Genomic DNA, 15,180 nt, shown 5'->3' with positions numbered 1-15,180 from the left:
GATTGTCCTGTGTTGACGTGTTGCCGTGTACAGCACATTAGACACTTGTCCTCAATAGCTCAATCCTGCTGTATTAGAATTCTTTATTTGCCATTTCAATGGAGGTTTTCACAGCACATACGATTCCATAATTGTCACCTGCTGTCTCTATGACCACACGTCTGCTCATACCTGCCAGGTAAATCACACTCACAAACACCCTTTCCACGATTCAGGCGTGTCCCTCCAAATGGCAGGCCACATTAGTTCCCTAATATAGCTGATGGCTATTTATCCAAGGGTCAAAATCCATCCAGATTGACAGCAGTTTATGCAGTGGGAAAATTTGGTTCCATTATTCATGACCTGTTGCAAGTAATTGCTACTGATGATATGATTGTCAAATTTATTATCCTAGTGTTAGGTTAGTGGATGTCAAATCCTGACTTTGAAAGGTACTGTCTGTTTGTTGGGATTTACAGTAATCCAGCCCCGTGTTTGACCAAGCGCTGTAAAGATTGTAGATAAAAGAAACTGGTAGTTCGCTCCAAGGTGTGCTCAAGTGACAAGTTTCCCCTTGTGTGGTTCTCATGAAAAGAATGCCTTTACACTTTTGTTTGCGGCAGTTGTGATATTGGTGTCAGTATGGTTCTGCTTGGCCGGGCTGTAAGGTACCACAATGGTCGTCGTGGTTTCACTGTGCCACCATGGTTGTCAATATCACACTAATTTCACACACACCCATTGCAGCGGTGATCAGATACCCTGTGATTGCTGTGTTGACTCTTCATAGGACAGGGATTAAGTAATCTGAGACCTTGATCAATAAATTCGGCAGCGGAAGACTAGTTTTGATTGATTTTTAATTACTCGTCTGTCTTTGTCCCTATTGAGTGACATAGACGTCGACAATAACCCACATTCCTATTTCAGATGGAAGTTAAGTTGCTGTGTTGCTAATTTCCTTATTGATGTTTATGAAGCTTATCAAAGTTATGAATAGCCACACTATGCTTATGTTCTTATTTCTAGTTGACATCGCCTTAAGAATTGGCTCTGATTGAATCAATCTTAGCTTTGCTTAATGCATTTTGGAGTCAGTTGTCAATTTCAGTCAATGACTTGTAAATTATGTTAGGGGAGTAATCTCCCTGTTGAGGGATCTGTCACTGTATAGTAATATTCATGTATACTTCAGTCCGTGAAGTGGTAATGATTCTTCTTGTGTCCTGTGATTAATGTTCTTCTGACAGTCTTTTTCACCATAGGCAATAACGGGGTCAGATTCAAAGAAACACTGTTTTGACTTGGATGTAAAAAATGTATTGTGTATCTGCACTGTTGTTCATTAGCCTCTGAAGATAACTGGGCAAATTCATGATCTGCATGTTTTAGTGAAAGCTGCCTGTCAGATCATTTTGATTTTGAGGATCTCTAGCTTCATCTGCCAGGAAGTGACATCACCAGAACTAAGCTCCATCCCCTTTATCACCAACATTCTACACAACTTACCTTGTTCATGGGCTTAAACCAACTGCTGGTGAATATATCTATTCTGAACACAACTTCGGCATGAATCTGCAATCTCAAACAAAGCCTCTATATTTTTCATAGTATCAACGCTGGAGACTTCAGTCCTTATGCTGAAACTGAGACAGACACATCAAACTAATTTGCGAAATGGAGCCCAGGCATTCTGCATGACAAACAAACAGTTTAAATTCAAGGCTACCTCAACACCCATTATATAACACTAGACAATCTATATGTATTGCACTCAGATAAAGTGTTGTTTATTGTAGCTCAAAGACTTTTGTTTCAACAACACTGACAAATCTACAGCAGTCAGCTCTAGGGCGCATACAGGACTGCGACTGATAAATACATGGGCTTATTTGCCAACCCTGTCTATGTCCTGTGTATTCTTACACAGATTGAAATATTGAAATCTTTGAACTAGATAGGAGAGAGTTGTTTTCGTCATGGAGATAGAGACAGTGAGATGTCAGTTATCCCTGTCATCACATGGGATGGGATATTATGGGAGTCTGTTAAAACGGTATCTGCACAGGACAACGACCTGTAGGTGAAATGACAATTAATTTTGATTTATTATTTATTTTCACACATTCTTTTGCTACTGTTATATATAAATCATTAATATTGCTAACAAAATCTCATCAAATGATATGCAAAGCATGGTCATACACATCACTGTATCTGATATATGTATATCTATTTGACTTTAATATCTTTCCTAGTAACATGTTGACATTAGGCTATGACAAGATGCTTACTTTTATGTCTACTTGGACACTTGTTATATAAATCCACCGACACACAGGTATCTTCCACCAAGAGAAGTAGGAAGAAATCGCTGATTTAACTGTGCACTTGCCATTTCATAATTGAATGCAATCTACCATGAGTTCGTTTCTTATATACCCGTGAAGGTCATGGGGTAGAATAGGCCTTCAGCAACCCATGCTTGCCATAAACAGCGACTATGCTTGTCGTAAGAGGTGACTAACGGGATCTGGTGGTCAGACTCGCTGACTTGGTTAACTCATGTCATTGGTTCCCAATTGCGCAGATCGATGGTCATGTTGTTGATCACTGGATTGTGTGGTCCAGACTCGATTATTTACAGACTTGCGCCATATAGCTGGAATAATGTTGAGTGCGGTGTAAAACTAAACACACTAACTCACTCTTTTCTTATATACTCACACACATAAGAAACATAAGTTTTTATTCAAACAGGGAACAAACTCGGAACCCTAAAATGATATGAGTTTTCAGCATATAGTGAAACATAGTGACTTTATCAATAATTTTTGTTGCGTTTTGGAAGGCCTGAGTAAAAACACATCAATAGAAGGAAACACCAAAATACACCATACCAATGAACACACACTTCTCGTGAAATCGAACATGCATGAATTGTCGCCACCATTGGTGGTTATAAGACTGCATAAAAGTTGGGTCTATCACTCTTTGTTCAACAATGCCAGATTTTACCTGGTTTGAAAGAAACCAGGCTATTGGATGTTTGGAAGTTGAAGTATCTGTCTAAAATGTTGCCCGTCATTTTGACGTTATCATAACCGTTATTTACTGTCTCCAGCATCTATCTACACAGACGATAGATGATCTTCCTCATAGCAGTCGTCCAAGGGTCACTACCCTTCGACAAGACAGGCACGTTTCTGGTCAACACTAGCGAGATCGGTTCATGTCAACCCCTTTACCTTTCAAAAAATGAATGTAGCCCATGAAATGTCTTCACTCAATTTTTCGTTTACCTGTCCCTGTTTGTATTTCGTGTAGTTGATAGTATTACATAAATATACTCTTCATACTTGACTTGCATTACTTTTGCATGTGAGTATATATCCAAACTGAATGAAACATGTTCATCATTTTAAAATTCACTCTCATATGATTAAATTGATGAAATTCTGAGTGAACTACATTAGTGAAGGTATGCAATGCTTACATTTTCGAAAATCTTAAAACAGCACTTAGTAGCGGATAAGTGTCACTCTAACAACATCTTTAACTTCAAAGTTTACTGTGGGTGGAGTTCGTGTCCATAAAAAAATTGTCAAAGGTCTACTTCTTGTCCATAAACTTTTAGAGCAGGGGAGAACAGTTTGTGTGCTCATGAATATATATGGGAATGGGTGGGACAGACACCTTGTTTGTGCAGTTTCAGCATGTTTCTAAGTGTCTGCTGACAACAGGTTGTTGATGTAAAGCAGGCAGTGTTCATCTTGCATGACTTTATAATCTAGCCTGGTTCTTATAGTATCTTGTAATCAGAGTTAGTAAGTTGTTTAAAATATAGTTGTTAACCATCAGCTAGCCCCAGTAACTGTTCTAGCAGTTGTTCATGGAAAGTGGTACCTTTTCAGAATAGATACACTCTTGCAACATTAACAGATTCATAGATATGCTGTTATCTTGTACGAACAGGGTGCATCATATTCCTGTAATTTGTTGTGGTGGGATAGTATTTTGTAGAGATCCCTGCATATGCAACACATCAAGAATGAAAAAGGACCAATCTGAGTTCATGATTTTGCATGTTTATGTGAAGCACATTGTGTTGGTGACCTACATAATGAACACCCTCCATGCAAGGATGGGCTGAGATGACTTTTGTTAACCTCTTGAGTGTTGAATATCAAGAATTTTTAAACTTGTCTTATCTCATGGTATGTACTTTTATCTCTTAATTTGACACTGAATGGAACAATGTAAAACTTTTCTTTCTCTCTAGGTCTTTCTTGTCCATCCGCCCAACACTCCATGTGATCCTCATTATAAGGCAGCTTCCCAACTCTCTTGCAAGGAATGCAACACACGTCTCCAACTTACCACGTGACTAGTTTCAAATCATCACTCGTGTGTTATTTTCTCGCCAACATGGGGAAACCTGAACAAAAGAAGAAGAAAAAGTATTCAACGTTTCATGGATCGGGCTCATCATTTTGTGGCAGTTGAAGGTCCAAGTCCCAGCAAGAAGGGGAAATTCAAATGCTCAGTGTTACTGCCTGGTGGTCTCGTTCTCCACTGTCGAATGAGGGTTTTATGTATTCCTATCTTTCTGAAGATTTACGTAACTTGCTGGATTCGCTTTATGCTCATATTTTGTCTCCATCATTTTGTAGTACTTCTTGAGTTGTGGTCATCGCTAATCTTCCATTACCAAAAGATTATATTGCTAAACAGGATCTTTGCTCATCACTTGCAATTTCCCACTCAACAGATGTTATGGCAGATGACTCTCAGCACATGTGTCATAGTCAGTCACATTTGCCACAATCAGTCAGCTGCGACAGGGATTGTTTTCCCTCAATTTAATATCGCTTGTCTACTTTGACGGGGTCCTCCTTGACATTAGGATTGTTTCTTCTTCAGCCACCCAGTACATCTGTTTCACCGCAAAGCTACCGGTACAGGGAATTTCACTTCACCGGAGCATGGTTCTGTCCAGTCATCGTCACAGCATGGTTCACCGAAACGGAGTCATAAAAACCAGACAAACTAATTCACCGCACTAAATCAGTTCACAGAACCAAATTCCTTCACCGATTACAGAACCGAACTCATTCACCAAGTCAAACTCATTCACCAAGCCGAACTCATCCTCCGAGGTGAACCCATACCAATTTGAACTCATTCACAGAGCTGAACCCATTCACCAAACCAAATTTGTTCACCAAGCCATACTTTTTCTTCAGGCCAAACTCATTCACCAGGCTGAACTAATTCATCGACCAGAACATATACGCTGAACCAAAGTAACTCATCTTCTAAGCAGAATCAGTCACTTAAAGACACTACTCACTGAATTGTAATGGGATGAACCGGTTATTGCCGACACAGGTTTCTACCAAACAACATCCTATTGAATATAGTGCTGGCTCTTCACCTAGCTCCACTGGATCTTACAGTCATGTTTTCCCTCTACAAACACAACCTATTCTGGGTCGCGTGCAACAGCTTCCAATTATTTTGCGGATTTGTTCACCGGAAGATCTGTTCGATCTGCTTAACCTTTGAGATGTCCTTCATTGACTTATTCATGCTCTGACAAGCATGTATCTTCATCTAGATCGGTTGTGTTTTTGAAGTCCTACTCACACATCGTCTACACGCCATCATGGGACGTATTCTTCTGCTCACTCATTCCATCATCCTCGATCTCCTACTGGATCATCTGTTGCTGTTCGTTCTAGATCAAGGGAACATTGTTCGTGTTTCAATACTACCTCTCCACGGTGAGTCTCCTCGGGCATGTCTTCTGGTTCATCCCCTTCTAGACATCGTTCTACTGATAGAAGATCAGACCAACAAAGTTCGGATTATAGAACTCTGCGTTCTACAGTTTCTAAGAGGATTATTCCAGCGTCATCGACTCCTGCACAAGAGAATTTTACTCCCCCCCGATCTGGCTGTGTGTGGGACCAGCGACAGCATTTTAAATGGATTAAAGATGGTCTGTCATCACTTAGATTTCTTTAGTAGCATCTCACTCACATGAATGCCAGGCATTGGCTGTTGCTTCAGGCATTGGCTGTAGAGGACATTCGGTCATTTTGTGGTAAGAGGACTTGCTCGGCTCTCTTAGTTGAGGACAGTGAGTTGTCACATTTGAATATGGCTATTCATCACACTGTCCAGTAATGGTATTACTTCGGCGGTTGACGTGATTGTTGTTTCAGTGGAGGTGGTATGGCCCTTATCCTGGATCAGTTTCAAGTTGTCCTTGATCAGCTGTCACACTTTCTTGGTTACATGTTCGTCCATTGAATTTAGCATCCTTGGAGGATAGGATCAAGACGGAACTCTTTTGGCAACCGTAGTCTGCAAAATCCTTGTTCAGAGGCATGATTGCAGATGTTGCATTGAAGATGGACCAAGACACACAATTGCAAGTCTCTGTGGAGTTACTTAAGCTTTAGAATCTCAGCTACAGGCTTCCATTACTGAGAGAAGGACTCCGTGGTCCAACCCTTCCCATCCAGAACTGTGCCAGGGATTTCATGGCCATACTTCCAGAGCGAGAGACAGCAGATTCACCTGAGGTTCCTCATCCTGACATGATGACATGACATGAGTCCAACTCCGGGACTGGGAGTGGGGGCACGTCACGTGTTTAGTTGGGGACGCCTGTTGCATGCCTTGCATGAGAGTTGGGAAGAGTCATATAATGAAGACAGTACAGAGCGTTGGTTGGATTGACAAGAGAGGCCTAGAGAGAGAAAAGTTTACATCGTTCCACTCAGTGTGTCGAATCAAGAGATAGAAGTGCATACTGTAAGATAGGATATGTATATAAATATACCATTTATATTAAAATTTTCAGTTACATCTCATGAGAAGCTTTGTATGCTTTAACTGAATACCTGAAGTTGCCATAAATGGTATATGATTAAACATATTTGGATGTGGTTTTCAGGAATACACAAACTCATCTCATGCAGTTGGAGTTGTTTGGGTTTATTGTAGTATCAGGAAAAGAGCAGCCTGTGTTTTCTGTGGATATGAGGGAATCTTTGAATTTGTGGGGTGTTTTAAATGTTGAACTTTCTGGGCAATGACTCATCAGTGACACCCACAGATGATGGTGAAAGGTCCATAGTATGATGTGAAAGGAGACACAATACACTGTATTACGTCAGGATGCTTCTATTCAATTGTATTGTGTTGTTTCACTTTTGATGCTGTGAGTTATCTCGACTGATTCGGTATTGTGACACTTACTTGAAAATGCTTATGTGTCAATGATAAATCTAACTGGAAAGTATCTGTGCAAATCGTCTAATTATGTTAAACCCGCCTCATTCAACAGTTGTTTCTGTCACCTAGGGTTCTGTCCAAGGGTCCCTGCTGGTGCAGATAGACGGACACTCTCACCCATCAGCTGCAGACAGACAGCACAACAGGTTTGTAGCTCACCCTTTCAATTCACACATTTGAACCTGGAGGAATTTGACAGTTTTTATCAACCATTAATTTCCTTTTCAGATCAGATCCAGACTTTCATTCAGACGAGGAGCCAGAGTTAAAGTCTCTTCATGTGGACAGCTCCAAGTCACCCTCTTCTTCATCTAAGGGTGACAACTACAACAGGCCAGCATCAGAGTTGCCTCCCCCTGTTCAATTTGAGGTACAGCTGCCCAGTGTGCTGGAAGGGGACAGTGAACCCAGCACAGGGAGGGAGAGGGGGATAAGAGCTCAGGGGAAGCTACGGAAGGGGATCACCAACAGTGTCCACAGGTCTGTATCAGGGCAGATGTAAATGCCTCTAAATATGTTCTTTTAGAATTGATACATGGTCTATTGTAAATAGTTATTGTTATAATGATACGTAATATACTTACAGTCGGAGATCACTCAGTCATATTACTATTTTTAAGATGTTTTCAACTGTTGAAGAGAAGCAGTTGCACCTTTCACATTCACTTGGTTTCTCAAACTGAATGGTGAATCAGTGATCATGCCTACAGTCCTGAGACTGCTTGGTTCAACACTGCTGTTCCCAGGCAACACATTGGGATGTAGAAGTTGGGCTGCTTTAGTTTGGAACTAATGATCACTACTTTCATTTTGTCATTTAATTTTAGGAGGTTTGTTGTCTTCAATCTTTTGTCAACAATGAGGTGTGTGATTCTCACTCTTGGGGCACTCCATATTTCACTTTCCCCCTCTTTGATCTCACTCCATCAATACTTACTGACTTTAGGTAAGCTGTGGTGCTTTGTGTTGGTTACTAACACATCCAAGATTTCCGTAGAATCTGGTTAAAACGGTGGGTCAGTTTGCACAGGTAGCAAAGCTGTTTCCTGTGGCATGACTACCCTTATGGGCTGATTGCAGGACATCGCTGAGATTGTGCTTGTCCATATTTGTATGCAGTGTTATTGCTGATTCCCCACTTACTGACATGCATCTGGTGAAGTACTGTAAACAAGGTTTTGTACTGCTATCTATATTGCTATGGGACTCCTGCTTGGCTGCTCAGATCTCATCAGAATACCAAGAGGTTTATTTTCCAGCAGTGACTGGTCTTGTCTTTGCTGGAATGTCTCTCTCTCTCTCTGAGGTGTCAGATTAAATACTTGTAATACTGGATGATGTCATTATACGTGTTGGATCATTTCACTTCTTTTCTTAAGCAAGAGATGTTGATATCCTTCCTTTTTACTATGTGATATTCCTGGTTGCCTCTTGGATAACTTCAGAGTATATGGTGCAAAATGGCCAGATTGTATAAAGTAGCCCCAGTGAAATGTTTCATTTCCTGTGCAGCTATGTAATTGTCTTTGAGGATGTTGACATAGCAGCAGATCAGTATTTTGTCATGTTTTCTTTCTGTCGGGGAAGTTTGGGATAATGTTGCGGAGGGCACACTTTGTGTAACACAGCAAGTAGGACTTTCTCCTTCAAGTCTGTACATGTGTAGCACTTTGCATGATCTTGAAATCAACTGTACATGCTTGTGCTTCTGTAGGTGATACCATGGTTGTCTTTGTGTAAACTTGAGCACTCTGTAGCCACACTTGCATTTCTTAAACCTTTCAGGAACCCTGACTGAGCTGAATCCACACTCTCTTTTGTTGCATATGGTTTGCACCAGAGCACATTGTAGGACTGTGTTTTGACATTTTATTGATGCAGAGTTATATTTACCTCAAGTCATGATCGATTCACTGTGGGATTAAGTAAACTAGCGCATAGATCCAGTGACAACATTGTCCTTTGTGTTGAACTTTTCCTTGTAATTACAGGAGAAGTATGACAACCTTCTTTAAGATGTAGGGTTCATTTAGTTTCCATCTATAGCATCTCTTGTTAACATGTCAGCTATCATGTCTACAGCAAGAAAACCACACCTGGGAGGAGTAGTCGCCCATTCAGTGCAGTGGACGCCTATCGGTACTTCGTGTCTGCCCAACCGGCCAGCCGGCCAGAGAGTGGCTTCAACACAGACTTTCAAAGAGCTCGAACAGAAGTGTGGAAGAAACGGGCATCGGTTCCCTCCACACCCACAGGTGGGAACATTGCAGCATAACGACAGACCTCAACATGAGTCTAGGCAGATTGTAATTTCCAATATATTTGATGTGTATCTAGACTGACTGTCATGCCCAGACATCTTGATTGCTGCTCATGCTATTAGCCATTGATTTGCCTGGACAAGAGTCTTTATAAACTGGCCTGATATGACTGGAATATATTGATGGGGCTTACAGTGTGTCTTGTGAGGTTCAAACTGAAAACTGGGAAGAGTGTTTGAAAACTGAATACATTAAAGACATTGAATTTACTGCAGATTTATTACAGACAATAACTCAGTCACATACTTCCCTTATTATTGTGTGTGTGGTGAAATATAATTAATGTTTTACCATTCCATGGAAATGAATATGATGATGTAAACTCGGCCAGTTCCTCCCTTGTTTCAAACTTCTGGTTTATGATCGAAAAGTGCTGGTACAGTGTCACAGTGACATGCTACTTGAACCACCATATCTCTTACAGCTAAACAACCACCCCCACAGAGACCAACATCCCCTGCCCTGACAGGTGACCCACCCTCCAGCAGGCTACACATCCACCGGGCGGACTACTGGATGGCAGGAGGGCGGGACCTGTACTGGGAGCAGCAGTTGAAGCGCCCCAAGTCTGGCCACACCCCTGGGTGGAAGGACGGCCTCCCTGACAGCATGAAGAGACGACCCAAGTCAGCTGTCGCCACAAGGACACTACGGTCAGAGGAACTATTTTTTGGGGGTGGGGTGGCTAGAGTTGGGTGTGGAGAAGTGTTGTCAGGAACTTTATGACATTGCACTGTAGTCTTTGGACCTTATTAAAGCAGGATATCAGTCTCTGTATAAAATTGTAATATGATATTAAGATATCATCAGAACAAGTTATGCAACTATGTTATGTTGTGTATTCTTCCAACATGTTTTTTGACAATAATCATTTGAACTTTATCAGATTTTTCTACAATATGATGCTTTGGATGAAAGGAGGTGTACTGTATAGCCAGGTGTCAAGACATACAAATATTTTTGTGGGAGTTAATGATATCCTTTTTGTCCTGTTCATTTATAACAGTTATTACTGAGATATTAGCTAGACAACTGACTGTCAGTGGAGCAGGTGAAGTATTTATGCTGTATATTAACCAGTTGACAGTGACTGATTGTACTATTATGTATGTTACAGACGATCAAAGGCTCCTAATGTTATCACACCATCTTCCATAGCCTACGAAGCCATGCTGGCAGGTATGTTACACTGATATGTCAGCTGACCTTTACAGTTCTTCTGCATTTAAACATGTATATTGCACTATTAGTAAATGGTATGGCACAAATTTTGTCATTAACATAGATATGTGTTGCATATCTCAAATGAATATGAAATCTTTCGTCAACAGGTCATTATGTGACGTTCTATTATCTCTAAGGTATTTCGTAGAGTTATTAGTGAAAACCTACTTTATTGTCTGCAATCTCAATCACTAGGTTGAACGCTTGGTAGTTTTGTGTGTACCAACACTACCATTACTACAAGGGAACTTCCAAAATCGTATCGTGCAAGTTACTTAATATTTTTAATGATTTTATCCAAAATCGCATCGTGCAAGTTACTTAATATTTTTAATGATTTTATCATATCTGATTTAAAACTTTTCATTATATTTTTGATTAATGTGTTTGAACGTTGTTTCCAGTAAATTTGATCACTTGCCTCTCTGTGAAGTAACATTTTATCTTCTAAAATGTACTAAATGGTTTGATAATTCAACACCACATGTTGAACTACCAAGGGGAGATAATAGGGGTCACCTTTATTTTAAAGGAGATTAAGGAAAAGGGTGCCCTTCTGAAAAAAGTGTTAATGTGAGCTGATACAGGAAATTATTTTTGTATGTTTTTGTTGCAGTGTTGATGTTTCTCATGAATTAACATATGATAGAGCACAATGCATTGCTGACTTCTATAACAGATAACAGTTTGGCCACAGTAGCACACCATAAATCATTACATGACCTTCAAGCTTTTAGATCAGACTCGTTCTGTTAGAAAACTGATTCCTCAGAAAGTGTGAATAGAGTTATGGCTTGTGCAACATAGAAAATAGTGTAGACAGTACTGCTATACCAGCATACCATGGATTTAGTAACATTTGAAAGTGTGATAGCAAAGTTAACATTAAACATGGAAATAGTGGGGCATGTGGATTTCTTTTGTAGAATTAGGTATAACAATTCTGCAATGTTCAGTTTTGTTGTAAAAGAAACTAAAACATGACAATCATCAGATTAATCACAGAGGCTGGCTGACTGTCTGATGCCTAGGTTTGCAAGGAATCATTACTTTTGTTCTTATGATTATTATTGAAATTTAAATGCTGTGATTGTGATCTGCTGCAGGCTATTCTAACCCCGACCTACCACAGCTACCCAACCTATCAGACTACAGGCCGCTGTCCCAGCAGCTTGGGTTGCCACGGCGACTAGGTTCCCCACCGCCAGGGGTTGAGGACTTCTACGCTGAACCTACCCAAGATACAGTTTATAGGTAGAGCTAGCCACACCCAGGGCCATCAGTATGCTGCCTCCTCCACCTGCATTGTCACTCCTGAAACCAACGTCTTCTTCACACCTGCATGTGCACTTTTCACCGCGAGACTAGTAGTTTTGTCAGTAGTGCCAGATACCTGATGGTCTCCAGGGTTGACTGGCAGAGATACGTGCTGTAGATGAGATATACACGGATACAATAAACTTGAAACTTTAACATTAGGGGAGAATCTTCTACTAGCATCCCTAGCGTCTTGAACTAAAGATACTTGGAGCTTAGTTTGTTTTCTCTAGTCCCAGTGAAGGTTGAGTTAAGCAGGTGTGCAATTCCATTAAAGTAACATATTTTGCTCCTGTATGATATAAGACCTTTGACGGATGTGTGAGGTGAACTGTCTGATCAGGTGTGTGAGGTGAACTGTCTGATCAGGTGTGTGAGGTGAACTATCTGATCAGGTGTGTGAGGTGAACTATCTGATCAGGTGTGTGAGGTGAACTATCTGATCAGGTGTGTGAGGTGAACTATCTGATCAGGTGTGTGAGGTGAACTGTCTGATCAGGTGTGTGAGGTGAACTATCTGATCAGGTGTGTGAGGTGAACTGTCTGATCAGGTGTGTGAGGTGAACTGTTTGATCAGGTGTGTGAGGTGAACTTTCTGATCAGGTGTGTGAGGTGACCTGTCTGATCAGGTGTGTGAGGTGAACTATCTGATCAGGTGTGTGAGGTGAACTGTCTGATCAGGTGTGTGAGGTGAACTATCTGATCAGGTGTGTGAGGTGAACTATCTGATCAGGTGTGTGAGGTGAACTGTTTGATCAGGTGTGTGAGGTGAACTATCTGATCAGGTGTGTGAGGTGAACTATCTGATCAGATGTGTGAGGTGAACTATCTGATCAGGTGTGTGAGGTGAACTATCTGATCAGGTGTGTGAGGTGAACTATCTGATCAGGTGTGTGAGGTGAACTGTTTGATCAGGTGTGTGAGGTGAACTATCTGATCAGGTGTGTGAGGTGAACTGTCTGATCAGGTGTGTGAGGTGAACTATCTGATCAGGTGTGTGAGGTGAACTGTCTGATCAGGTGTGTGAGGTGAACTGTTTGATCAGGTGTGTGAGGTGAACTATCTGATCAGGTGTGTGAGGTGAACTGTCTGATCAGGTGTGTGAGGTGAACTATCTGATCAGGTGTGTGAGGTGAACTATCTGATCAGGTGTGTGAGGTGAACTATCTGATCAGGTGTGTGAGGTGAACTGTCTGATCAGGTGTGTGAGGTGAACTATCTGATCAGGTGTGTGAGGTGAACTGTCTGATCAGGTGTGTGAGGTGAACTGTTTGATGAGGTGTGTGAGGTGAACTATCTGATCAGGTGTGTGAGGTGAACTATCTGATCAGGTGTGTGAGGTGAACTATCTGATGAGATGTGTGAGGTGAATTTTCCCATTATTCAGCCTGTATCCTGGCTTCCATATTTCAGAACAAGTGAGTGAAGCATTCATGCCAGATATCAGATTTCTGTATGTAAGAAACAGGCCTAAGCAAAATTGCCTGAATTGTATCACCAAATGCTGTACCAGAAAAATTGCTCTACGTATATTGCTAAACTTTCTGTTGAGGCATCCTCAGGTCACATTGCAAAGGTATTGTGTACAAGAGGAAACCATAATCGAAGTAGGTGAATAGATTTGTTTAATTTGAATCCATCAGTTTCTAAATTATCCTAGTTGTGAGACATTGTCTGGTGTATGTTGTAATGTCAACTCCGTGGATCATCAGTCTGTATGCTTATACCGAAGAATGATATTTTGTAGATTTTGTCCATGCTGTAGTAGGACATGACATGACACACCGTAATTATGAAATTCATCAAACTTTCACAGAAATGAATACTCTTTTGCACCAAATCTTACATGCATTGAACCAGGCCACAAGCAAGGTTGGTACATATTTTCCTCCTCAGATATATGATCTTGCATAGATCATATTAAGGGGTAACTTCAAGAAAACATATCTATTATTGAGTGATCAGTGTAGATGAAATTGTGTCAGACTTAACTCCTCAAGGTTGTTCTAGGAATATGATACTCTGATTATCCAATTCTACCTACAAGCTTTAATCCTAAGTATTTAGTTTCACAGTTGCGGTGTGCCATTGCATTTCATATCATCTAGAGTTTTATTTGACTTCTACACCTCAGAGTATTCTTTTTGTGATATTAACTGGTGCCATGATGTACGTTATTAAATACCAGGGGCTCTGTAATTGGTATTGATGTGCTCATGTAGATATCATGTAATTTATCAATGTCACCTGATGTACATATCAGTCGCATGTACAACATGTATTTGCTTGTCAACATGCATGTACATAGCATCATCATATATCAGGCCTTCCAGAGTGTGAGAGAAAACTGACAGGTCATTGACATAATGAGACACTGCTAGCTCTCCAGTGGTCTTATGTCCATGTTGAAATTGACAGATCATTGACATTACTGTATCAAGGTCAACATGACGGAAACGACATGACTTCAAAACTCAGTTCTCAGGTTTTAGAAACCAGTTATCTATACAGATACTTTATCTGCTGTGTATAGTTAAATACAATAATCGTATCACTGTTTTATGTGAATATTTTTTCTTGCCAAAGACATATTAATGTGCATAGTTTTGTTTTTCTTTTTAAGTTATTCATTTGTAATTAAATCAGTCTGTGATCCATATGTTTTAATTGAAATAAACCATACATTTGTTAAATGTATCTATGAAGTCTTTTTTTCAGATCAAACTGAATTTTGCACCGTTTTAACAGTGAAACTTCGATTTTTGTGCTGAAGGTTCTATGCATGTGTAAACACTGAAATTAGACTAAGGCATAGAGGGACAAAAGGATTAATTATGTCTTTGGTGAAATGAAAAACCTTACCAACACCTTGTTTTTTCTCTTGTGGAATAAACACCTTTTTTGGGAAAGATTTGTTACTATATCAACATGCATGTACCAGGTATATAAAAAAATCAGAGTTTTAGTGTTGTGTGTGTGTGTTCTCAGTAGAGCACTGCATGTGTTTGTTCATTAAATGGTATACATG

General features: G+C 40.4%; 1 protein-coding gene across 2 annotated transcripts in view; it reads left to right on the top strand.

The window, feature by feature from the left end:
- Positions 1–15,180, top strand: part of LOC137290588 (uncharacterized) — a 67,359-nt gene that overhangs the window by 49,655 nt on the left and 2,524 nt on the right. The window contains exons 26-31 of one of the 2 annotated variants that reach the window (XM_067821630.1): positions 7,360–7,436; positions 7,519–7,770; positions 9,373–9,545; positions 10,036–10,264; positions 10,729–10,790; positions 11,942–12,089. In XM_067821630.1, the coding sequence (XP_067677731.1) occupies positions 7,360–7,436; positions 7,519–7,770; positions 9,373–9,545; positions 10,036–10,264; positions 10,729–10,790; positions 11,942–12,089 (941 nt within the window). Of the gene's footprint in view, positions 1–7,359; positions 7,437–7,518; positions 7,771–9,372; positions 9,546–10,035; positions 10,265–10,728; positions 10,791–11,941; positions 14,846–15,180 lie in introns of those variants that run through there. The other variant, XM_067821631.1, reaches the window with a different exon arrangement.

Source organism: Haliotis asinina, chromosome 7, assembly GCF_037392515.1.
Source record: "Haliotis asinina isolate JCU_RB_2024 chromosome 7, JCU_Hal_asi_v2, whole genome shotgun sequence".
NCBI lineage: Eukaryota > Metazoa > Mollusca > Gastropoda > Lepetellida > Haliotidae > Haliotis > Haliotis asinina.
This window is presented reverse-complemented; position numbering and strand designations above follow the sequence as displayed.